At 42.1% G+C, this 27,727-nt stretch overlaps 1 protein-coding gene across 2 annotated transcripts in view; it reads left to right on the top strand.

Moving 5' to 3' along the window:
• LOC126417518 (caspase-1-like) overlaps positions 1-27,727 on the top strand; it is a 180,302-nt gene that overhangs the window by 140,780 nt on the left and 11,795 nt on the right. For both annotated transcript variants that reach the window (XM_050085124.1, XM_050085125.1), the window contains exon 5: positions 15,245-15,386. In XM_050085124.1, the coding sequence (XP_049941081.1) occupies positions 15,245-15,386 (142 nt within the window). The remainder of the gene's footprint in view (positions 1-15,244; positions 15,387-27,727) is intronic.

The raw sequence follows: 27,727 nt of genomic DNA, 5'->3' as shown, positions 1-27,727 counted from the left end.
AAAACCTGTCTCTATGTTGCCACGTATAACCCTCCTACTAAAATTTGGTTTAGTTTCCATATAAAGTACACTTTGGGAGGATAGTCCTCTTTATAGGACAAGCTAATCAATAGAGTTACCCTTTTTACAGGATTAGACCGTGTGTTGCGGCTAATGGAAAAGTAAATCAGACTATTCACTTCTTTTCCTAAGATCTTACCCAGCGTTTAGATAGAAACGCAGTATGAATAATATTATATTGAAGCTAGGACAACTCAGTTCCAAGTTCGTTTAGCGGTTTAAAACATGTGCTAATGGTCGACAGCCTATCCAGGAAGTGAAACAGTGAATTATTGGAAAAGCGGAACTATGAATTTTGCCTACTTTCTTGCTACTGTTAAATTTGGTTTTTCAAATAAATATTGCTACACTTAAACAATGTTGGACTACACCCTTATAAATTACATTTTTAAAAGAGAAAAAGCCCAGTAGATAACTTCAAGAAAGCTAATAAAGTTTGGCCACGGAGGACCTTTAGAAAAGCATTTTTCCTAATCAGTATACTTAAATACTAAAATACTTAGATACTAAAGCACACACATTTTATACTGAACATTTTATTTAAAAAACTCTTTCTTACTAGAATTTACTTTCAAAAGCTGTTACTCTTTGAAAAAATGTTCAAATGTATGTGAATTCCTAAGGGACCAAACTGCTGAGGTCATCGGTTCCTAGACTTACACTACTTAAACTAACTTAAACTATCTTATGCTAACAAGAACACACACACCTGTGCCCAAGGGAGGACTCTAACCTCCGGCGGGAGGGGCCGTGGAATCCGTGACACGGCGCCTCAAACCACGCGGCCACTCCGCTCAGCTGTTACTCTTGGAACTAACTCTGTATAGTCATTTAACAGATTCTAGGAATTTTGCTTCACTCCGACTGAATTTTACGTAAGCAAACTTTTACTATAACACTTTGCACTAGTTAAGAAAACTTTCTCATTATTTACACAAAACAATTGAAATGGTGCCTTCTTATATTAACTTGGTACTTCATAAGTCTGTAAAAGAGGACACTCGGATTAATCAAGAATGATTATTAAAATCACAGTTTAAATTAATGGTTTACGCTGTGCAAGCGTAAAATACAAATAAATATTATCTGGTTGTTGTAGGTTTGGGTATGGCGAACAGTTATGACGGCTACACTACCCACAGTATGGCCTGCAACTACTTTGTTGTGTGGGCTCAATTTCTCTTCTTGGCGTCGTGCAATTTTATATACAGTAGCCCAACAACACGCAGCTATGCCGTAAGCCGTTTGCAGTCTTCATCCTAGGCATTTTGTGCAAATTTTTCCTGCTCTTGCTCTAGGTAGCGCGCCAATTCGCCCTTACCACCGTTTCCACTCCCCAGAGCCACTTTCGTTTCAAACAATAGCACACTGGCTACATTATTCCTAAGCGTGACTATTTCTTACAATTGTCAAATTTACATCAACATGAACAGTTTATACACACAAAGAAGTGTAAAGCTGTTATCTACCACTTGAGAGAGTAGACAGAAACGATAATTAACGGAAAGATAAAAGTTCACTGTGACTGATGACTGAACCCCAGACCTTGGGTTTTGTAGTGCTGCATTTACCCACAGAACCACTACGGAACAGAGCAGCCAATGTACAGAATTGTTCCATTCAACTCACAGTACAATCTAGATGATACCATAATGGAATGTTCTGCATACTGTCATTTTATTTTAACATATTCGTATCTCTCTAAAAAAAAAAAGTGCATTTCCTGTGGATCTTTAGTGCGCCAGCGGCTAAACACACGATATTTTTTTGCCGTACATAAACTTTATTACAAAAGCACTAAACACGTAGTACAGCGGCAATGACACCTCTGTGGACAGACGTGATTATTAATGAAAGTTACGATTAATGCATAATATGTGACGGTAGAATGTTCCACAGTACTGAATACGTACGGTTCAAATTTAAGTAATTATTTTTACAGACCTACTTAAATATTTATTTTAAATCAATAACTACACATTATTTACAAACAGATATTGGGTTTGCTAATTTTTCTTGTAAATTACTTTACACTCTTTCTCTCTTCACATTTACAACGTGCTTTAAAATTATTTTACTGTAGTCCAAGTCGGTTTTGTTCTAGAAAATCTAGATTTATCCACTTTTCATAGGCATATCTTACTTTCCCTGACTTTCTACCAAATTCCTTAAGACTGTCGTTTTCCTTAAATTTACTGAAAGTCTTAAGCCATCTCCCTTTATTGCCACTGCTGATCATAATGCTTTTTAGCTTCTGCATTTATGCATTGCTTTTAAGGAGACTGTACTATTTCTATTTCTCTTCCAAATTCCTCTGTGATCTATGTTTCTTTAGATTTACTACAAGATCTTAAACCATCTTGCTTTATTTTTTGGTGCTTTTGCTGATATTCGCACCTTAAGTATATTACTTACACATTTCTTGCTCCTGATTTCTTATCAAACCCATTCTTAGTTTTTGCTTTATTTTATTCAAATTTTCATTTTATTAGTTTACAGAGAAATAATTTCATTGTTTATGTTGTAATAAATTTATGCAATACTGGTTTAAACACAATTTCAAATTGAAATCGATCAATTTAATTTAAAAAAAATAATATTCATATTTAATGAAACTTCTTTGTGAAAGTCGCACCAGAGATCTAAAACAGGGTGTTAAGAAACGTAGCGTGAACCAAAACAAAATAAAAGTACTCTGTAAACATAGATTCTAAAATGCGTGCCTTAAGAGCTATGAGCACTTGTCCACCTTCCCTATCATGAAACGCATCACTTTTACTGCTGGCTCTTTGATATTACGAACATCCTACACACCACACTATGTAAACGAGGACACACTCCTCTGGTATTGTTCATGGATTTAGTATGCAGTAAACTTCTGTTAGTGTTGTTAGTGTGAACTGTATTAACGGTTATGGGTACATGCAGTGCATACACTAATTCTATTGGAACTATTTGGTGTTTGATAAGCTTGTGAAATGAATTCCATTGTAGTTTTATCTTTTTACATACCAGCATAGTGGATACCTTATATTACACACAGAAAACTGCAAACACTATCTTATGGTATGGCAAATGGAACTAACCGTCAAGTCCGTGTCGTGTATGCTGAAAAATACCAGAAAACAGTGCAGTATCTGCACTATTATTCGGCTGTCTTTTCCAGTAACTAGCAGACTCTGGCTCCTTAGCTCCAACAAAAGTGAATCATGGGAGTCCTCGCACCACGTTTACTCCTAATGTGGTTCAAAAATGGTTCAGATGGCTCTGAGCACTATGGGACTTAACATCTGAGGTCATCAGTCCCCTAGAACTTAGAACTACTTAAACCTAACTAACCTAAGGACAGCACACAACAGCCAGTCATCACGAGGCTCCTAATGTGGAAGCGCGAGTACTACAACAAGTACATGTTCCAGGAACTAGTGCACATAGAGCATACAGGATGACGGCATTACCATCAAATCGAATGGAAACTTGACAAAAAACAAGCCGGAAGCCGAAAACATTTTGAATAACCATTTTTGAAATGTTGTAGAGAAAATAGGATCTAAATGTTAAGCAAGGCAGTTAATGGAAGATGCCTTACCCACACAATTTGATACAACTGAAATTCCACCCACCTCTCTTTCCGAAATTAGGAAGATAATAAACTCTCTCAAGAATAAGAGCTCACATGGAATTGATGGCATTTCCAGCAGGATAATAACAGCTTGTTCCCAAGAGATAAGTGGGATTCTTAGAACATATGTAATAGCTCTCTGAAGCAGGGTATTACCCAGATAGACTGAAGTATGCCATTGTTAAACCACTGCATAAAAAAGGGGATATGTCTGATGTCAACAACTACCACCCAATCTCTCTTCAGACTACCTCATCCAAAATTCTTGAAAAAGTAATGTACTGTACAGTAGCTTCACACCATAGTAAAAACAAAATTTTAACAAAATGTCAGTTTGGTTTCCAGAAAGGTTTTTCAACGGAAAATGCTATATATACTTTCACTAATGTAATATTAAATGATCTGAGTAACCGGATGTCACCCGTTGGGTTTTTTTGTGATCTCTCAAAGGCTTTTGATTGAGCAAATCATGAAATACTTCTAGATAAGCTCAAGTATTGTGGTATGAATGGGACAGCGCTCAAATGGTTTAAATCATACGTAACTGGAAGAGTGCAGAAAGTTGAAATAAGCAGTTCACATAATATGTAAAAAACTGGTGATTTCTCAAACTGAGAAACAATCAAGAATGGGGTACCGCAAGGTTCGGTCTTGGGTCCTCTGCTGTTCTTAATATACAGGGTGGTCCATTGATCGTGACTGGGCCAAATATTTCACGGAAAACCTACAAAGAACGAAACTTGTCTAGCTTGAAGGGGGAAACCAGATAGCGCTATGGTTGGCCCGCTAGATGGCGCTGCCATAGGTCAAACGGATATCAACTGCGTTTTTTTTTAAATAGGAACCCCCATTTTTATTTCATATTCGTGTAGTACGTAAAGAAACTTGAATGTTTTAGTTGGACCACATTTTTCGCTTTGTGGTAGATGGCGCTTAATAGTCACAAACATATGTCTCACAATTTTAGACGAACAGTTGGTAACAGGTAGGTTTTCTAAATTAAAATACAGAACGTAGGTGCGTTTGAACATTTTATTTAGGTTGTTCCAATGTGATATATGTACCTTTGTGAACTTATCATTTCTGAGAACGCAAGCTGTTACTGCGTGATTACCTGTAAATACCACATTAGTGCAATAAATGCTCAAAATGATGTCCGTCAACCTCAATGCATTTGGCAGTACGTGTAACGACATATCTCTCAACAGCACAACCATTGACAATGTACTGACGCATGTTGTCAGGCGTTGTCGGAGGATCACGAGAGGAAATATCCTTCAACTTTCCCCACAGAAAGAAATCCGTGGACGTCAGATCCGGTGAACATGCGGGCCTTTGTATGGTGCTTCGACGACCAGTTCACCTGTCCTGAAATATGCTATTCAATACCGCTTCAACGCCACACGAGCTATGTGCCGGACATCCATCATGTTGGAAGTATATCCCCGTACTGTCATGCAGTGAAACATCTTGTAGCAACATCGGTAGAACATTACGAAGGAAATCAGCATACATTGCACCATTTAGATTGCCATCGGTAAAATGGGGGCCAATTATCACTCCCCCCATAATGCCACACCATACATTAACCCACCAACTTCGCTGATGTTCCACTTGTCGCAGCCATCGTGGCTTTTCCGTTACCCAATAGTGCACATTGTGCCGGTTTACGTTATCACTGCTGGTGAATGACGCTTCGTCGCTAAGTCGAACGTGTGCAAAAAATCTGTGATCGTCCCTTAATTTCTCTTGTGCCCAGTGGCATAACTGTACACGACGTTCAAAGTCGTCGCCATGCAATTCCTGGTGCATAGAAATACGGTACGGGTGCAATCGATGTTGATGTAGCATTCTCAATACCGACGTTTTTGAGAGTCCCGATTCTCGCTCAATTTGTCTGCTACTGATGTGCGGATTAGCCGCGACAGCAGCTAAAACACCTTCTTGGGCATCATTATTTGTTGCAGGTCGTGGTTGACGTTTCACATGTGGCTGAACAGTTCGTTTCCTTAAATAACTTAACTTTCCGGCGAACGGTCCGGACACTTGGATGATGTCGTCCAGGATACCGAGCAGCATACATAGCACACGCCCGTTGGGCGTTTTGATCACGATAGCCATACATCAACCCGATATCGACCTTTTCCGCAATTGGTAAACGGTCCATTTAACACGGGAAATGTATCATGAAGCAAATACCGTCCTCACTGGCGGAATGTTTCGTGATACCGCGTACTTATACGTTTGTGACTATTACAACGCAATCTATCACAAAGCGAAAAAAGTGGTCCAACTAAAACATTCGTATTTCTTTACGTGCTACACGAATATGTAATAAAAATGAGGCTTCCTATTTGAAAAAAACGCAGTTGATATCCGTTTGACCTATGGCAGCGCCATCTAGCGGGCCAACCATAGCGCCATCTGGTTTCCCCCTTCAAGCTAGACGAGTTTCGTTCTTTGTAGTTTTTTCGTTTGATGCTTATTTCGTGAGATATTTGTCCCGGTCACTATCAATGGACCACCCTGTATATTAGTGACCTGCCATCTATATTCACGAAGATGCAAAGCTGGTACTTTTTGCCGATGATACAAGTATAGCTATCACACCCAACAGGCAAGAATTAACTGAGGAAATTGTAAACGATGTTTTTCAGAAAATCATTAAGTAGTTCTCTGCAAATGGGCTCTCATTAAACTTTGCCAAAACACAGTATATACTGTTCCACACAGTAAAAGGAATGACACTATTAATAAACATAGACTTCGATCAGAAATCGTTAGTTAAGGTAGACTATTCAAAATTTCTATGTGTATGCATTGATGAGGGGTTGAACTGGAAAAAACACACTGAAGATCTGCTGAAACGTTTGAGTTCAGCTACTTATGCTATTATGGTCATTGCAAATTTTGGCGATATACATCTCAGTAAATTATATATATTCACTTACGAAATTTGTTATTAACAATCCGAACGAACTCAAAAGTAATAGCAGTGTACATGGCTACAACACTACGAGAAAGGATGATCTTCACTACTCAAGGTTAAATCTAACTTTGGCTCAGAAGGGAGTAAATTATGCAACAACAAAGGTCTTTGGTCACTTACCTAATAGCATCAAAAGTCTGACAGCCATATAGCATTTAAAAGGAAATTAAAAGAATTTCTGAATGGCAACTCCTTCTACTCATTAGATGAATTTTTGGATATAGTAAGTGGGTAATTTCCCCACCCCCCACCAAAAAATTAAAAATATTAAGTGTCATGTGATATCTTGTGTAATGTAATATCTTGGATAGACATCTTTTGTTAACCTGACACATTCCACATCATTACGAAGTGTCGTATTCATGATCTATGGAACAAGTAGTAATCTAATCTAACCGCTAATCTAATCAGCATCTATTACCGTTCGTCGTCCTCTGGTCCGGGCTCTTCTGCATCAACAGTTGATTTTTGTGGACTGAACAGCAGAGGTGAAAGACTACATCCCTGTCTTTCACCCTTTTTATCCGAAGTCTTCGTTCTTGATCTTCCATTCTAACTGTTCCCTCCTAGTTATTGAACTCTCATTTTTTTCGGAATTTCGCACGGTTTGCACCATTTTATACTACTGAACGATTTTTGTAGGTCGACGTACCCTATGTACGTGACTTGAGTTTTCTTAAAACTTGCTTCGACTATCAGTAGCAACGTCAGAGCCGACTCTCTGGTCCCCTTACCCATCCGAAAGACAAACAGGTCTCGTCTAAGAGATCCTCTGTTTTCTTTTCCATTCTACTGTATATTATTCTTGCCTGCAGCTTGAGTACCTTATTTGATGCCGGCCGCGGTGGTCTCGCGGTTCTAGGCGCGCAGTCAGGAACCGCGCGACTGCTACGGTCGCAGGTTCGAATCCTGCCTCGGGCATGAATGTGTGTGATGTCCTTAGGTTAGTTAGGTTTAAGTAGTTCTAAGTTATAGGGGACTGATGACCACAGCTGTTAAGTCCCATAGTGCTCAGAGCCATTTGAACCTTATTTGATGGCAAGTATTTCAGAGCTCAGGTTAAGTTTGACTTTAATGCTAGATCCTGAGCTAATAACAAGCATCAAAACGGATACAGGGATTACTGAACACAGGGTTGTCGTAGCGAGACTGAATATTGCAACCACCAAATCCTCCAAAAATAAACAAAAACATACCAATTCGATAAAACAGATAAAAGTTCACTTGATGCCTTCCTGAGAGACAATCCCCACTCCTTACATATTAACAATGTAAGTGTACGCCAGATGTGGCTTGAATTCAAAGAAATAGCATCGGCAGCAATCGAGAGATATATACGAAATAAATTAAAAAACGACGGAGCTGATCCTCGATGGTACACAAAATGGGTCAGAACACTGTTACAGAAACAACGAACAAAATCAATCCAAATTTAGACAGACCCAAAACCCCAAGATTGGCAACCTTTCGCGGAAGCTCTAAATTTAGCGCGGACCTCAATGCTTATAATAGTTTTCACAACGAGATTCCGGCCTTATATAAAATATACCATCGGCGAACTACAATCAGTGCCTTCTCTGCACGATGGCAATCGAAATACTGTCGATGACAGTGCTGCTAAAGCAGAGTTACGAAACACAGCCGTCCGAAATTCCATCACCAAAGAAGACGAAGTAAATATTCCAGAATCCGAATCAAGAGTAGCTGCCAGCATGAGTATCTTAGAAGTAGATATCCTCGTAGTAGTAAACCAATTTAAACCACTTAATAAAAGCAAGGCTTCAGGTCCAAAAAGTATACCAATCAGGTTCCTTTCAGAGCATGCTGATGCAATAGCTCCATGTTGTTGTTGTGGTCTTCAGTCCCGAGACTGGTTTGATGCAGCTCTCCCTGCTACTCTATCCTGTGCAAGCTTCTTCATCTCCCAGTACCTACTGCAACCTACATCCTTCTGAATCTGCTTAGTATATTCATCTCTTGGTCTCCCCCTACGATTTTTACCCTCCACGCTGCCCTCCAATACTAAATTGGTGATCCCTTGATGCCTCAGAACATGCCCTACCAACCGATCCCTTCTTCTGGTCTAGTTGTGCCACAAACTTCTCTTCTCCCCAATCCTATTCAATACTTCCTCATTAGTTATGTGATCTACCCATCTAATCTTCAGCATTCTTCTGTAGCACCGCATTTCGAAAGCTTCTATTCTCTTCTTGTCTAAACTATTTACCGTCCATGTTTCACTTCCATACATGGCTACACTCCATACAAATACTTTCAGAAACGACTTCCTGACACTTAAATCTATACTCGATGTTAACAAATTTCTCTTCTTCAGAAACGCTTTCCTTGCCATTGCCAGTCTACATTTTATATCCTCTCTACTCCGACCATCATCAGTTATTTTGCTCCCCAAATAGCAAAACTCCTTTACTACTTTAAGTGTCTCATTTCCTAATCTAATACCCTCAACATCACCCGACTTAATTCGACTACATTCCGTTATCTTCGTTTTGCTTTTGTTGATGTTCATCTTATATCCTCCCTTCAAGACACCATCCATTCCGTTCAACTGCTCTTCCAAGTCATTTGCTGACTCTGACAGAATTACAATGTCATCGGCGAGCCTCAAAGTTTTTATTTCTTCTCCATGGATTTTAATACCTACTCCGAATTTTTCTTTTGTTTCCTTTACTGCTTGCTCAATATACAGATTGAATAACATCGGGGAGAGGCTACAACCTTGTCTTACTCCCTTCCCAACCACTGCTTCCCTTTCATGTCCCTCGACTCTTATAACTGCCATCTGGTTTCTGTACAAATTGTAAATAGTCTTTCGCTCCCAGTATTTTTCCCCTGCCACCTTCAAAATTTAAACGAGAGTATTCCAGTCAACATTGTCAAAAGCTTTCTCTAAGTCTACAAATGCTAGAAACGTAGGTTTGCCTTTCCTTAATCTTTCTCCTAAGATAAGTCGTAAGGTCATTATTGCCTCACGTGTTCCAGTATTTCTACGGAATCCAAACTGATCTTCCCCGAGGTCGGCTTCTACTAGTTTTTCCATTCGTCTGTAAGGAATTCGTGTTAGTATTTTGCAGCTGTGGCTTATTAAACTGATTGTTCGGTAATTTTCACATCTGTCAACACCTGCTTTCTTTGGGACTGGAATTATTATATTCTTCTTGAAGTCTGAGGGTATTTCGCCTGTTTCATACATCTTGCTCATCAGATGGTAGAGTTTTGTCAGGACTGGCTCTCCCTAGGCCGTCAGTAGTTCCAATGGAATGATTTTAATTTCCTTGGTGATTAGTTTCAGTTTTTTATGCGCCGGAACCGTCCTTCGGACGACTATATCTTTCTCGATTTTTTCAAAGTTTTTCTGTAGTCATTTTTTCCTTGACTTCCCTGTACTTATTTATTTCATTCATAAGCAACTTACATTGTAATGTTCCTGTTCTTTCCTGAACAGTTTTGTACTTCTTTGTTTCGACGGTTAAATGGAATTTTTACCCCGTTACGCGAGGTTTGTTCGCAAATGACATCCTCGTACCTGTATTTGTCTGGTCAACTTCAGTTATTATCGCCTTTAGAGATGACCACCCTCTTCAACTGAACTACGTATTGTAGTATTCATTATTGTCGGATTTTCCATCGTTAGAGGACTTCAAAAGCACTTCATCATTCCAGTTCTTCCCACATCGATTCTTCCGGACTCGTGTGTTAACCTAAAGCCTATTTTTCATCATTACTAAATTGTGATATCTACTCCAGAGAGCGCCTTACAATCCAACATCTAACTTCAGAATCTCTACCTTACCATGGTGTAACGTATTTGGAATCTCCCCATGTGTCCAGGCTATTTGCAAGTATACATCCTCCTCTTGTCATTTTTTAACCGCATATTCACTGTTACTTGTTGAAATTTATAGCTGAACTGACTTAGTCTCTTTCTTCCGTCATTCCGACTACCGGTAGCCTATTGTCCTGTACGTCTGCATCCGCCCCCCCCCCCTCCACCCCCTCGCCCTCCCGGACCTGCTACAGCGTTCGCCGGCCCGAGTGCCCAAGCGGTTCTAGGCGCTACAGTCTGGAACAGCGCGACCGCTATGGTAACAGTATGAAACGTCCCCTTTGAACAATTCTACATGAGACTGTGCTTAACCTGACACACAATACTTTGTTAGCGCAACGCAATCTGACTTTCAAAATTCCCTACAAAAGAATGGCCCTGACTAACATTAAACTATACCTTTCACAAATCACTTACCTCACAAAAATCTTCGCTGCTCAAGCTACTGCAATACAGCAAGCGCCACTACTGCCAGCTAAATAAAAGATTCAAACTACTAAAGGCACTAACTACTGATAGGGATAGTTAGCAAATGAAAGATATTAATAGAGAACAAACAATGTATTTACCTTAATATCATCACAAGTCATAATATATATATCAGTTCATGACAAATTGCAAAGTTCCGCCATCTCTCTCCCCACATCCACCACTGCTGGCGGCTCACCTCCAACTGCGCAACGCTACACGCTGTTCACAGCCAGCTGCCTAACACTACAATGGCGAGTATTACAACAATGCAAAGCAGCCACAGACTGCCCACAGCACAGCCTAGAGGTGGCGTTACTAATAAAAAACCTAAACAGCCTACTTACATAGAGAAAACATAAACAGCCTACTTACATAGCCCCCATGCTCCCCACAAAAAATTTTTACAAATGGTGTTGGGCACTGGCCAATACAGATTTGACAAAAATTTTTCACAATTACAGTAACAAAGATATAAAATGCACACACTTATTGATACAATGTTGGTCAAAAGCTAAAATTGTCTCACAGTCCATAAAGACAGTCCTAATCGTACATAACAGGAGAATAGCAGTGTTTTTCTCAAAGTCTGAGCAGTAAAAGAAAATGCACACGGAAGTAGTGGATTTCCATGCAGTCTTGAAGAAGTAGTGTTGTCCTTCCAACGGAAAGACAGTGCTGACTCTCGACATGCTGACAGGTAATGGGCCACAACAGAGCAAACCCACTGCAGAGTCAGTCGAAGTTTTGATGAAAATTGGTAGGTAGGTCACAGAGCAGACCCACTGTAGTCCTGGTAGAGAGTATGGTATTGGTGGGCCACCAGAGGTGCAGACCCACTGCAGTCCTTGTAGAAATAATGGTATTGGTGGGCCATCAAAGATGTAGACCCACTGTAGTCCTTGCAGAGATAATGTGTATTTACCTTAATATCATCACAAGTCATAATATATATATCAGTTCATGACAAATTGCAAAGTTCCGCCATCTCTCTCCCCACATCCACCACTGCTGGCGGCTCACCTCCAACTGCGCAACGCTACACGCTGTTCACAGCCAGCTGCCTAACACTACAATGGCGAGTATTACAACAATGCAAAGCAGCCACAGACTGCCCACAGCACAGCCTAGAGGTGGCGTTACTAATAAAAAACCTAAACAGCCTACTTACATAGAGAAAACATAAACAGCCTACTTACAACAGGTTCGAATCCTGCCTCGGGCATGGATGTGTGTGATGCCTTTAGGTTAGTAAGGTTTAAGTAGTTCTAAGTTCTAGGGACTGATGACCTCAGAAGTTAAGTCCCATAATGCTCAGAGCAACCATTTGCTACAGCGTTCAAATAACCCACAATTGTGATTTTCATATCCCTTTACTTATTGAATACTCTTTCAATATCCTAACACATCATCTCTGCCTTTTCATCTTCATCTTGTGACTTACCTGAAATGTTGTTGTTGGTTTGCTGCTGAATCTGATGAAAATAATCTTATCCCCGAAATGTTAACAGTAACCTACTCTATGGCCTACTTCCTTATTCTTTATGAAGTCTACTCACGCAACACTATTTGCTGCTACTGTTGATATTATCTTATATTCGTCTGATCATAAATCATCATCTTCATTCCATTTCATTTCATGGTACTGCACTATATATGGACGGAACTATTGTATTTCCCTTTTCAAATTTTATTTCTTCCGTGCCACATACAGATTTCCGACATTTCACACTCTATTCTGATCATTATTTTGTAGAGTAGAATTAAACACTCCACCACAAAAAACAGCAGGGCCGTGCAAAAACACCTGTCCATTAACACTATTGACATTAATATCAATGTTGTCTACAGCTTTATAAACTGTGTGGCGTGATCGCCTCCTCCTCATGTTATAACGCGGTATCTCTGTGGCTCCATGCTGTTGCTCGTGCGGCTGCTGGACGACTGACGCCATCTTGCGACAAACTCTGTTTTGTTATTCAGTCTTTTTCTTATAGACATCGCTCACTTTGCACTTCCTTCCCAAAGATCCGATTGCTTTTCTAGTCGGGAACGGTTACATAGTGGAGAGATTATCATGCAACTTCTCACTCACAGGCCGTATGTCTTGTAGATACGCGCAGTGATTTGTGTTGCCTTCTACATTCTCATGCCGTCGGTCATTGCTGATTCTTGCACCTTTTAGGGACAATTACCCCTTCCAAGGTCAAAAGTTGTCTGAATCTCTCTCAGCTGCTCCGTCCTTTTTGACCACACTGTAGAAATAACGAGGGTGACCGTAGCGGTCGCGCGGTTCCAGACTGAAGCGCCTAGAACCGCTCGGCCACACCGGCCGGCGTAAACACCTTTTACTGTTCTCGGTTGACAAAGAGCGATTGGCACAGACACACCTCTTCTTTAACAGACATTGTGTCACTTGTGTGAGCGGTGCAGGATCATGTCTCCCGGTACCCATTTTGCAGTATACAGGGTGTTACAAAAAGGTACGGCCAAACTTTCAGGAAACATTCCTCACTCACAAAGAAAGAAAATATGTTATGTGGACATGTGTCCGCAAACGCTTACTTTCCATGTTACAGCTCATTTTATTACTTCTCTTCAAATCACATTAATCATGGAATGGAAACACACAGCAACAGAACGTACCAGCGTGACTTCAAACACTTTGTTACAGGAGATGTTCAAAATGTCCTCCGTTAGCGAGGATACATGCATCCACCCTCCGTCGCATGGAATCGCTGATGCGCTGATGCAGCCCTGGAGAATGGCGTATTGTATCACAGCCGTCCACAGTATGAGCACGAAGAGTCTCTACGTTTGGTACCGGGTTTGCGTAGACAAGAGCTTTCAAATGCCCCCATAAATGAAATTCAAGAGGGTTGATGTTAGGAGAGCGTGGAGGCCACGGAATTGGTACGCCTCTACCAATCCATCGGTCTCCGAATCTGTTGTTGAGAAGCGTACGAACACTTCGACTGAAATAAGCAGGAGTTCCATCGTGCATGAACCACATGTTGTGTCGTACTTGTAAAGGCACATGTTCTAGCAGCACAGGTAGAGTATCCCGTATGAAATCATGATAACGTGCTCCACTGAGCGTAGGTGGAAGAACATGTGGCCCAATCAAGGCATCACCAACAATGCCTGCCCAAACATTCACAGAAAATCTGTGTTGATGACGTGATTGCGCAATTGCGTGCGGATTCTCGTCAGCCCACACATGTTGGTTGTGAAAATTTACAGTTTGATCGCGTTGGAATGAAGCCTCATCCGTAAAGAGAACATTTGCACTGAAATGAGGATTGACACATTGTTGGATGAACCATTCGCAGAAGTGTGCCCGTGCAGGCCAATCAGCTGCTGATAGTGCCTGCACACGCTGTACATGGTACGGAAACAACTGGTTCTCCCGTAGCACTCTCCATACAGTGACGTGGTCAACGTTACCTTGCACAGCAGCGACTTCTCTGACGCTGACATTAGGGTTATGGTCAACTGCACGAAGAATTGCCTCGTCCATTGCAGGTGCCTGCGTCGTTCTAGGTCTTCCCCAGTCGCGAGTCATAGGCTGGAATGTTCCGTGCTCCCTAAGACGCCGATCAATTGCTTCGAACGTCTTCCTGTCGGGACACCTTCGTTCTGGAAGTCTGTCTCAATACAAACGTACCGCGCCACGGCTAATCCATACATCAAATGGGCATCTGCCAACTCCGCATTTGTAAACATTGCACTGCCTGCAAAACCACGTTCGTGATGAACACTAACCTGCTGATGCTACGTACTGATGTGCTTGATGCTAGTACTGTAGAGCAATGAGTCACATGTCAACAGAAGCACCGAAGCCAACATTACCTCATTTAATTGGGCCAACTGGCGGTGAATCGAGGAAGTACAGTACATACGGACGAAACTAAAATGAGCTCTAACATGGAAATTAATCGTTTCCGGACACATGTCCACATAACATCTTTTCTTTATTTGTATGTGAGGAATGTTTCCTGAAAGTTTCGCCGTACCTTTTTGTAACTCCCTGTATACAACGCTACACAGCCACTAGTGTAGTATTTGCAGGCAGTGGTAAATACGTGTTCCACTGAGCTTACTTCTTACAGCCACACAAAATTGTAAATCAATTCTCTGTTGCAGTGGATCATGATGCAAGGGGCTCCAGTAACCCACCGACCTGGATGAAACTTCACTACCACCCTCATGTGTTTCTGTTATGAATCCCGGCTGGAGCGCTCTCTTTGTGTTGTAGGCGTGTAGGGGAACAGGTACCGATGCCGGCGTGACGGTGAGCGACCTCACTACAGACGCGCCCGACAATGGCCGCGCCGAGGAGCTCACTTACCCAGTGCCTTCTTACGCCGACATCATCGTTTCATACTCGACATTCGAAGGTACTGCCTCGACAATTTCCATATGTTTGACTTAAAGGTTGCCTACGTTTCAAAGTCTTTCCTTATTCTGAGAGACGCTGCGGGCAAAAATGTTTGTGTATTGTAACTGCTAACAAAAAATTTAGAAAATTTACCAAAGTTTTCTGCATCTACCCATTAATCATATAACAAATTTATATAAACGTGACACCCACACACACACACACACACACACACACACACACATTATCATCAGTTATCTGCTATATTAGCAGGTCCTTTGCCTCTCCATTTTGTGCGATCCATTGCTTCCTTCTTAAGGCTGCTGTATGTTGTACTGTCCATCATGTCATCCAGTATCTGGAATCTCTTCCTTCCTCGCTTCCTTTTCCCTTCTACATAACCTTCTAAAACTGTTTTGATCAGTCCGTCATTCTTTCTTAATATATGCCCAATCCAGTTTCTTTTTCTTCTCTTTATTACATCTAGTAACTGTCTTTCCTCTCCCACTCCTCTCATATTTTTTACTCTGTCCGTCCAACTTATTCTTTCCATCCTCCGCCATGTCCAGATCTCAAAAGCCTCCAGCCTTTCTCTGTCTTTCTTCCTCATAGTCCATGTTTCAGCGCCATATCGAAGAACACTCCACACAAGACATTTTATGAGTCTCTTCCTGAGTTCTCTGTCCAGACCGCTGCAGAAAATTCTCCTTTTCTTATAAAACGCCTCTTTTGCCATTGCTATCCTTGTTTTAATTTCTGTGGTGCACCTCCAGTCGGCGTTTATCCTGCTTCCAAGATACTTAAAATTTTGCACCTGTTCTAGTATTTCTCCATTCAGAATAATTTTTATTTCCTTATTTCCTCCTAGTGCCAATATTTTTGTTTTATTTGTGTTAATTTTCGTTCCATATTTTTTCCGTTAGTTTCAATGGTGTCCACAAAATCCTGTAATTCTTTTTCCTCTGTGGCTAGAAGGACCATGTCATCAGCAAACCTCAAACACCCTACTCTTCTTCCTCCAATTTCTACGCCTTTGTCATCTAATGAGCATTGGTCAATCATATTTTCCAAGTAGAGGTTGAAAAGAGTAGGTGATAGACAGCATTCTTGTCTTACTCCTTTTCCTAGTCCGATCCAGTTTGTACTTTCTTCTCTCACTTTAATTGAAACTTTTTGATTAAGATATAATGAATTTACAAGTCTTCTGGTTTTCCAGTCCACTCTCTTTTCCACACACACACACACACACACACACACACACACACACACACACACACACACACACTAATATGTCAATTGCGACTGTACCTAGCGGCTACTGCTGAGTAGTTTCTCTTCCTAAACAGCATCCCATACGTGCAAACCAGTTGCTTCTTTACCTCCGATTACTCGTACTTGTTTACTTGGGCTATGCACGGCTCTGTTAAAAAAATAATATCTAGATGTAGTCATAGGGTCAAACCGAGCACGTCTGCTTTCATGCCCCTCAGGTAATTCGTTGCAAAAAATAAACTCTAGCAGTGATCTTAAAGTCAAATAGTCTATGCATTGGATAGAATTGCGAGTTAATAAAATACACAGAATACAAAGTAAAACTTAAACCGAATAATCTAACAACAAGATTTCTATTATAACGTATGTAGTTGATGTAGGCGACAGAGGATTATGCTGAATAAGGTTTATTCATGAAAGGGCATCTCGAATAAACGAGGAATGATCCTACGATATTCTGTTAAAATACAGACATAATACGCTTATCAAATGCAGTAAAGTTACGGCGAGAGCGTTACGAGAATGGTAGAAATGTCCCCAAACTAAACAGTCACCAAGGACTCGGGAAAGCTAACAAGGGGAGGCCACGACGTTTGGAACGCAGATTTACTGCAAACTTCGTACACTCGTAGTACTCCATGAGGACAACAGAATGTGTAAGCAGCAGCGCGTACTTCCCGAGCGTTATTGAGAAAATCGCAAGATGATTTCGGTCATCAAATATGTTCCTGTGCGTGGACATTTTTACCACGAAGCGGCAGCAGCCGAGGATATCGGCACTGTAGCTCAGCGTGTTCGGCCAGAGAGCTGTTTGGTCTCTGTAATAAAAAAACACTGAATGGAAGGATCACCAAACGAATTTGAACGGATGTCATGTGGCGTCCGCAACACCCAAACACAACGATGAAAAACGAACAAAATGAAAAAAGAAAAGTGGTTAGCGTTCAAGCCCCGTAGTCGCTGAATCGAGTCCTGTTTGTCAGTTTTCTTTTTAATTTTCAACAGTCATTTCCTTTACTACGAGGGTCAGTCAAAAAGTAATGCCCCCCATTTTTTTTCTACTTAAAGAAATTAAGTTAAGTGAAAAATTTGAATTTGGCGCCATTCCTCAAACCTTCTTCTGCAATCCACTGCAGTAGTAACTTTCTGTGTCAACAGGTGGCAGCACAGCAGAAGTTTGTAAGATGGCCGACATCGATGTTCGTTTGAGACAGCGTTGTGTGATTGAATTCTTGAATGCAGAAGGTGAAACGCCCATACGCATTCATGAAAGACTGAAGAAGGTGTATGGTGTTGTGACAGTGGATGTCAGCACTGTTAGACGATGGGTTCGTCGTTGTAAGGAAGCTGAAGGGCAAACACCGTTGACTGACGAAAAGCGGAGCGGCAGGCCGGTGAGTGCAGTGACTCCACACAACATTCAGCAAGTTGATGACATCATTCGTGGTGACCGTCGGGTGACTGCAGATGAAGTGTGTCGCATTATTTCTCTTAGTAAAGGCAGCGTGATCACGATTATTAAACAATTGGGGTACTCAAAAGTTTGTGCATGGTGGGTTCCAAGAATGTTAACCGATCAGAATAAAGAGGCAAGGAAAACAATAGCCTCCCAACACTTGCAGCGCTTCCGTTTGGAGGGAGATGAGTTTCTGAAAAAAATTGTGACCGGGGACGAAACATGGGTGCATTTTTTTGAACCCGAATCAAAGAGGCAGTCAATGGAGTGGCGTCACACAAGCTCGCCGAGGAAGAAAAAATTCAAAACTGTGCGATCGGCAGGGAAAGTTATGGCAACAGTTTTCTGGGATACAGAGGGTGTGATTCTGGTTGATTTTTTGGAGCAGGGATGCACAATAAATTCTGTTCAATACGTCACAACCCTCAACAAACTTAAAGCACGTCTTCAGCGAGTTCGCCCAACAAAATCAATGGCAGATGTTCTTCTTTTGCATGACAATGCAAGACCACACACCAGTCGCCACACCTCTGACGAGATTGTCAAAATTGGATGGGAAGTTTTGCCTCATCCCCCATACAGCCCTGACCTGGCACCATCAGACTTCCATCTGTTCGGGCCACTAAAAGAAGCTCATCGTGGGATTCATTTTGAAGATGAGGAGGCCGTCAAAACATCCGTGCGTCAATGGCTTAGGAAGCAGAGCTGTGATTTTTACCGTGCTGGGATACATGCCCTTGTTCAAAGATGGACCAAAACTGTAGAGATGGGCGGAGATTACATTGAAAAATGACAAAATGATCCTCAATGTTGTGGTTTTCAACCTATGTAATTGCATTTAAATTTCCTGACAATTAAACGTAGAAAAAAAAATAGGAGGCATTACTTTTTGACTGACCCTCGTATATATATTACAATTGATATAATGGGAAAATACGTGTAATCGGATGAAATTTTATTAAATTTACCATGTTATTTGGCAGTCTACAAATTTTTACTATCGCAAATAATATAATATTCATAACTATCGACTAGTAAACGACCAATTGCATAAAGTGATACTGAAAATGTGTGCTTGTCCGTGTCTTCAAAATTGTTCGTATTTAATCGAATGAGAATGAGAAAGTTCTTCTCGTGAAGACCCTATTAAAATACACTCGAAACTGCATGACCAATTATCAGCGCCGGTATTTAAGGAAGCACTGCGTTATGCATGGTTTGCTTCCAAATTATCAGCTGACAGAGAGGTTTTTGAAAATGTTAACGAGGTTTGTTTTTCCACAGAAAAACTCAAAAGACGTTGCGTATGCGGAAACATAGCATTTATTCAATGCAGTTGGTGCCGTTTATCTTTGTTTCCCATGTTTTTACGAAAAATACCATCCTGCAACTTGTACTCGTAATGTCGAAACCGACGATTAATTGTACATCTTTCGAAAGCCGTCTGTGCCTGTCAAAACTTGCAGATAACAAGTAGTTTCGGGCTCCATCTAGGTATAAGGGATTTCTCAAATCACGGACGAGCATACATTTTCAGTATCACTTTATGCGGTTGGTCGTTTACTAGTCAATAATTATGAATATTATATTATTTGTAATAATAAAAATTTGTAGACTGTCAAATAACATTGTAAATTTAATAAAATTTCATCCGGTTGGTTGGTTGGTTTGGGGAAAGGAGACCAGACAGCGAGGTCATCGGTCTCATCGGATTAGGGAAGGACGGGGAAGGAAGACGGCCGTGCCCTTTGAAAGGAACCATCCCGGCATTTGCCTGGAGCGATTTAGGGAAATCACGGAAAACCTAAATCTGGATGGCCGGACGCGGGATTGAACCGTCGTCCTCCCGAATGCGAGTCCAGTGTCTAACCACTGCGCCACCTCGCTCGGTAAATTTCATCCGATTACACGTATTTTCCCATTATATCAATTGTAATATATATAATAAAGGAAATGACTGTTGAAAATTAAAAAGAAAACTGACAAACACGACTCGATTCAGCGACTACGGGGCTTGAACGCTAACCACTTTTTTTTTCTTTTTTCATTTTGTTCGTTATTCATCGTTGTGTTTGGGTGTTGCGGACGCCACATGACATCCGTTCAAATTCGTTTGGTGATCCTTCCATTCAGTGTTTTTTTTATTACAGAGACCAAACAGCTCTCTGGCCGAACACGCTGAGCTACAGTGCCGATATCCTCGGCTGCTGCCGCTTCGTGGTAAAAATGTCCACGCACAGGAACATATTTGATGACCGAAATCATCTTGCGATTTTCTCAATAACGCTTGAGAAGTACGCGCTGCTGCTTACACATTTTGTTGTCCTCATGGAGTACTACGAGTGTACGAAGTTTGCAGTAAATCTGCGTTCCAAACGCCGTGGCCTCCCCTTGGAAGTCCATTTCGTGATCACAGCATATAAAGTATTCATCAGCTCAAAACAGTTCAGAATTTAACAGGATGATTCACAAATTAACATGAGCCATACCGAGAATAATAACCCACACTCTATCTGTCAACAGTTCCGTGATATAAGCGTAGCACGCTTGGATCTCTCGTTAGTTAGAGTCCCTTCAAAAGTTGGGTATTGTAGCGGCAGTTCCGTCTAGAATCATACATCACTGAATCACGCACATTACCATATCAGTCTCCTTCTTCCAGCACTCCCGTAAAAGGGTCTCAGAAAGTTATAGTCTCATAACGGCTGTTCACCGCCAAGAATCTACCACCTATACGTCAGAATCACGCACGCTTCCACAAGAAGCTCTATCTTCTTCCAGCTCCCTTGAGCTCTTCACTCGGGAAGTCCCAGTTTCCACTTGACTCCAGCAGTATTCCACCACAGTCCAACTTTCATTGGCTGAAGGCCATCCCCAGCAAGAATACATCGTTTTCAAGCTCTACAGACATAATTTGACTCACTTAACCACTTTCCCACACTAAACTAATATATTATAACAGTATTTAAATACAGAAGTCTTATAAACATTCTGCAAATCTCAGATAATTTACAATAATTATCAATCAAGGTTTTTCCGTAAATAAATAAGCTAGTATTCTTGCGCAGGTGCGCTCACGATAAATGACAAAAGGTTCTCGCTGTACACTGAAGAGCCAAAGAAACTGGAACACCTGCCTAATATAGTGTAGGGCCCCTGCGAGCAAGCAGAAGTGACGCAAGACGACGTGGCATGGACTCGACTAATGTCTGAAGTAGTGTTGGAGGTTATGGACACCATGAATCCTGCAGCGTTGTCCATAAATCCGTAAGAGTACGAGGGGTGTAGAGCTCTTCTGAACAGCACGTTGCAAGGCATCCGAGATATGTTCAATAATGTTCATGTCTGGGGAGTTTGGTGGCTAGTGGAAGTGTTTAAACTCCTAAGAGTGTTTCTGGAGCCACTATTTAACAATTTTGGACCTGTGGGGTGTCGTATTGTCCTGCTGAAATTGCCGAAGTCCGTCGGAATGCACAATGGACAAGAATGGATGCAGGTGATGAGGCAGGATGCTTACGCACATGTCACTTGTCAGAGTCGTATCTAGATGTATCAGGGGTTCCTTACAACTCCACCTGCACACGTCCCACGCCATTACAGAGCCTCCACAACCTTGAATAGTCCCTGCTGACGTGCATGGTCCATGGATTCATGAGGTTGTCTCCCTACCCGTACACGTCCATCCGCTCGATACAATTTGAAACGACAGTAGTCCGACCAGCCAACATGTTTCGAGTTATCAACAGTCCAATGTCGGTGTTTACGGGCCCAGGCGAGGCTTAAAATTTTGTGTCGTGCAGTCATCAAGGGTACACGAGTGGGCCTGCGGCTCTGAAAGTCCATATCGATGATGTTTAGCCGGCCGCGGTGGTCTAGCGGTTCTAGGCGCTCAGTCCAGAACCGCGCGACTGCTGCGGTCGCAGGTTCGAATCCTGCCTCGGGCATGGATGTGTATGATGTCCTTAGGTTAGTTAGGTTTAAGTAGTTCTAAGTTCTAGGGGACTGATGACCTCTGATGTTAAGTCCCATAGTGCTCAGAGCCATTTGAACCATTTTTTCGATGATGTTTAGTTGATTGGTTCGCACGCTGACACTTTTTGATGGCTCAGCACTGAAATTTGCAGCAATTTGCGGAAGGGTTGCACTTCTGTCACGTTGAACGATTCTCTTCAGTCGTCTTAGATCCAGTTCTTGCAAGGATCTTTTCCCGGCCTCAGCTATATCAGAGATTTGATATTTTATGGGATTCCTGATACTCACGCTACCCTCGTGAAATGGTCGTACGGGAAAATCGCCACTTCATCACTACCTCGGAGGTGTTGTGTCCCATCGCTCGTGCACCGACTGTAACACCACGTACAAAGTCACTTAAAATTTGGTAACCTGCCACTGTAGCAGCAGTATCCGATCTAACACCTGCGCCAGACACTTGTTGTCTTATATAGGCGTTGCCGACCGTAGCACCGTATACTATCTGTTTACGTATCTGTATACAGTATTTGAATACGCATGCCTGTACCAGTTTCTTTGGCGCTTCAGTGAATATTAAGAATTATTTCGATCTGCTTGTCCCAAGCGTCTTTTGACATTATTTTACATAGGTGGTGTCCGCTAACACTTGCGGTTGACCACTTTTAAATTAGCACCAATTTTTAATGGCAATTATAGTTACTGGCAAACTAGTAAACTATTCAGTCAAAAACCACACGTATAACAAAATATGAGGTATTCAAGCTGAATTCAACTGCTGCCTTAATGTGGAGAATACGATGTTGTGACAAACACTTGCATAATGAAAATGATGTAAAAAAAACGTCGTAAATCAATGAGTAAAATAGATACAAATACGTAGCTTTCAGCGATGATAGCTGTAGTGTAATGCTGTCATCTGAGGTATCGGTCGTTGAAATCGCATGAAGCGATTAAAAGTTGTTAATTCAGATGTTCACTGTGTAAAAGTTTATTCACGTTAAATATTCACTTCTGCAGTGTTATAGCTGTTGAGGTATTGTTATGTCTTTGCATGTGCTCACTTTCCTGAGATCGCAAACGAATTCAGATTTGCATTGATATTTGATGTGATTTATTGTCGAATCTCAGAGAGCTATAACTTGGCCATCTTTAAAGTTGTGTGACAATCCGCCATCTCTTGGAGTATCTTCTGCATAAAGGCCGTGCGAGTGACAGCTTCCCAGCTTAGGGGTTTTCCCCCGTATCTGGTCGTTTTCCAACGCACCTGGGTTGCCTAGAGCGGCTGTGTGGCCCTGCTGGCCATTGAGTACTATCCCCCTGGGGCCGCACAACTTCGCAGACAAATTCACCTCACCTTGTCCGTATTCTGGCGGCCGACTAGCTCGCCTACATACGTGTAACGAGGCTGTTAGGGGCACTAGGGCACATATTTCTACTGGTGACTGAGGATAGTGTGCTGAACAACATTACATCTTTATTTACTTCATTTCCAGGCTAATAATTGTAGCTATTGTGAGTAGTATGTTTTTAGGTGTGCTAGAATGTTCAAGTACAAAAGGCACAGGAGGGCCACAAATGTTTATTTTCCCCTGGGCAGCGGGTAACATACTGAAGTGTGCTCTCTGCCTCGTGATGACTGGGTGTTGTGTGTTGTCCTTAGGTTAGTTAGGTTTAAGTAGTTCTAAGTTCTAGGAGACTGATGACCATAGATGTTAAGTCCCATAATGCTCAGAGCCATTTGAACCATTTTGAACTGAAGTGTGGATGCATAGACGCCAAACAAGAAGTTCTATACTGGTAACTGTAATCTGTTCACAGTTGAATTGAAACTGCAGAAATCATCAGTTAGTAAATTATGTGATGTGTCTGCTGACAGACTATTAGATGCAGGGAAACACCAACTAACGGAGTGAAGTGGGTACATATTAAAGTATCAGGTATGAAAATACTTATACCTGCACCACCAACACCATATGCAGGGTGTTACAAAAAGGTACGGCCAAGCTTTCAGGAAACATTCCTCACTCACAAAGAAAGAAAATATGTTATGTGGACATGCGTCCGGAAACGTTTACTTTCCATGTTAGAGCTCATTTTATTACTTCTCTTCAAATCACATTAATCATGGAATGGAAACACGCAGCAACAGAACGTACCATCGTGACTTCAAACACTTTGTTACAGGAAATGTTCAAAATGTCCTCCGTTAGCGAGGATACATGCATCCACCCTCCGTCGCATGGAATCCCTGATGCGCTGATGCAGCCCTGGAGAATGGCGTATTGTATCACAGCCGTCCACAATAAGAGCACGAAGAGTCTCTACATTTGGTATTGGGGTTGCGTAGACAAGAGCTTTCAAATGCCCCCCTAAATGAAAGTCAAGAGGGTTGAGGACAGGAGAGCGTGGAGGCCATGGAATTGGTCCGTCTCTACCAATCCATCGGTCACCGAATCTGTTGTTGAGAAGCCTACGAACACTTCTACTGAAATGTGCAGGAGCTCCATCGTGCATGAACCACATGGTGTGTCGTACTTGTAAATGTACATGTTCTAGCAGCACAGGTAGAGTATCCCGTATGAAATCATGATAACATGCTCCATTGAGCGTAGGTGGAAGAACATGGGGCCCAATCAAGACATCACCAACAATGCCTTCGCAAACGTTCACAGAATATCTGTGTTGATGACGTGATTACACAATTGCGTGCGGATTCTCGTCAGCTCACACATGTTGATTGTGAAAATTTACAATTTGATCACGTTAGAATGAAGCCTCATCCGTAACGAAAAAATTTGCACTGAAATGAGGATTGACACATTGTTGGATGAACCATTCGCAGAAGTGTACCGGTGGAGGCCAATCAGCTGCTGATAGTGCCTGCACACGCTGTACATGGTACGGAAACAACTGGTTCTCCCGAAGCACTCTCCATACAGTGACGTGGTCAACGTTACCTTGTACAGCAGCGACTTCTCTGACGCTGACATTAGGGTTACGGTCAATTGCATGAAGGATTGCCTCGTCCATTGCAGGTGTCCTCGTCGTTCTAGGTCTTCCCCAGTCGCGAGTCATAGACTGGAATGTTCCGTGCTCCCTAAGACGCCGACAATTGCTTCGAGCGTCTTCCTGTCGGGACACCTTCGTTCTGGAAATCTGTCTCGATACAAACTACGGCGCCACGGCTATTGCCCCGTGCTAATCCATACATCAAATGGGCATCTGCCAACTCCGCATTTGTGAACATTGCACCGACCGCAAAACCACGTTCGTGATGAACACTAAGCTGTTGATGCTACGTACTGATGTGCTTGATGCTAGTACTGTAGAGCAATGAATCTCATGTCAACACAAGCACCGAAGTCAACATTACCTTCCTTTAATTTGGCCAACTGGCGGTGAATCGAGGAAGTACAGCACGTACTGACGAAACGTTTTGAGCTCTAACGTGGAAATTAAGCGTTCCCGGACACATGTCCACATAACCTCTTTTCTTTATTTGTGTGTGAGGAATGTTTCCTGAAAGTTTGGCAGTACCTTTTAGTACGTCCAAAGAAACTGGTCCAGGTATTCAAATACACAGGTATTCAAACACACAGACATGTAAACAGGCAGAATACGCCTATACAAGACAACAAGTGTCTGGCGCTGTTGTTGGATCGGTTACTGCTGCTACAGTGGCAGGTTACCAAAATTAAGTGACTTTGAACGTGGTGTTGTAGTCGGCGCACGAGCGATGGGATACAACATCTCCGCGGTAGCGATGAAGTGGCGATTTTTCCGTACGACCATTTCACGAGAGTAGCGTGGATATCAGGAATCCCATAAAATATCAATTCTCTGACATTCTTGAGGGCGAGAAAATATCCTGCAAGAACGGGAACAACGACGACTGAAGAGGATCGTTCAATGTGACAGAAGTGCAACCGTTCCGCAAATTGCTGCAAATTTCAGTGCTGAGCCATCAAAAAGTGTCGAACGTGCGAACCATTCAACGAAACATCATCTATATGGGCTTTCAGTGTCGCAGACTCACTCGCGTACCCTTGATGACTGCACGACTCAAAATTTTACGCCTCGCCTGGGCCCGCCAACACCGACATTGGACTGTTGATAACTGGAAATATGTTGGCTGGTCGGGCGAGTCTCGTTACAAATTGTATCTAGCGGATGGACATGTACGGGTAGGGAGACAGCCTCATGAATCCATGGACCCTGCATGTAAGCAGGGGACTGTACAAGGTTGTGGAGGCTCTGTAATGGTGTGGGACATGTGCAGTTGGAGTGATATGGGATCCCTGATACGTCTAGATACGTCTCTGACAGGTGACACGTACGTAAGCATCCTGTCCGATCTCCTGCATCCATTCATGTCCATTGTGAATTCCTTCGGAATTTGGCAATTCCAACAGGACAATGCCACATCCTACACGTCCAAAATTGCCAAAGAGTGGCTCCAGAAACACTCTTCGGAGTTTAAACACTTCCGATGAGCCCCAAACGTCCCAGACATGAACATTATTAAGTAGAAGAGATCTCCACTCCCTCGTACTCTTACGAATTTATGGACAGATCTGCAGGATTGGTGGTGTGAGTTCCCGCCAGCACTGCTTCAGAGAAGAGTCGAGTCCGTGCCACGTCGTGTTGCGACGCTTCTGCGTGCTCCCGGGGGTCTTGCACGATATTAGGCAGGTGTACCGGTTTCTTTGGCTCTTGAGTGTATATCACAAGTGGTGCGCACAGTACTATGTGCGACACACCGTAAGGTGACTTGCGAAGTAAAGATAGATAGCGGGCTACTACCCTAAGGAGGAGGAGTATTCAAGACCTCATTACTTGAGATATGCATGACTGTAAGTAGTACACTAATGTCCTTGAAAATTTCAACTCCGGAAGAACATGGCCAAATGAAGTTTGAAGGTCCCCATTTCTTTGACAGCACATGGAAACACACACGTTGTTACGATTACAGATCCGTTCATTACCTGTGACCTTGGGCACTAGGTATTGTCCAGAGTGCCGCGGTGACCATGTATAAACTTTATGGCATGCATTCAAGAAGGATTGGACTGTTTCTACGGGGATTTTCTCCCTTCCCGACGGGTATACGAGTCTACAAAACATCAGCAGCGAATGATCACCGTTAGTATATGGCAAACTAACCCCGTTCTAAATAATAAATGGAAAATATGACAGGTGAACGGTCAGTTTAGAGTATTAGTGGTACTAGACATTCTTCAGGGAAGGCTTGCATATTCCCAGACACATGAATCAGGTGAAATATGATATACTGTTGCGTAAGAACAAAGCTTAGGGCTCTAGAGAGACCTTAGAGTAGCCAGCATTATTAAGATCCAGGTAATCTTAACTATCCAATGCGTACATTGAACCTCCTGATGTTGTTCTGGTGTCAGAATCTTCATCAGACGGTGGAAATCCACTCTTTTTTTCTTTGTGTGAGGCTAATTGATTGTGAGCGCCCGTTTCCAGAACGCGTATCATAGGGAAATTTAGTTAAACTGTGTTCAATTACTGTTTTATTTTGTTCGTTATTGTGGGCAGCCGAACCTGGGAAAATGCTTTATAGTGTCGCACCCCGCCGAGCAGTTGAGATAGGACGTCAAAAATTTAAAAAAATAGATTTTTCCAAAATATATGCA

Source organism: Schistocerca serialis, chromosome 1 (genome assembly GCF_023864345.2).
Source record: "Schistocerca serialis cubense isolate TAMUIC-IGC-003099 chromosome 1, iqSchSeri2.2, whole genome shotgun sequence".
NCBI lineage: Eukaryota > Metazoa > Arthropoda > Insecta > Orthoptera > Acrididae > Schistocerca > Schistocerca serialis.
The sequence above is the reverse complement of the archived record's forward strand: the minus strand, read 5'-3'. Positions and strand labels throughout refer to the sequence as shown.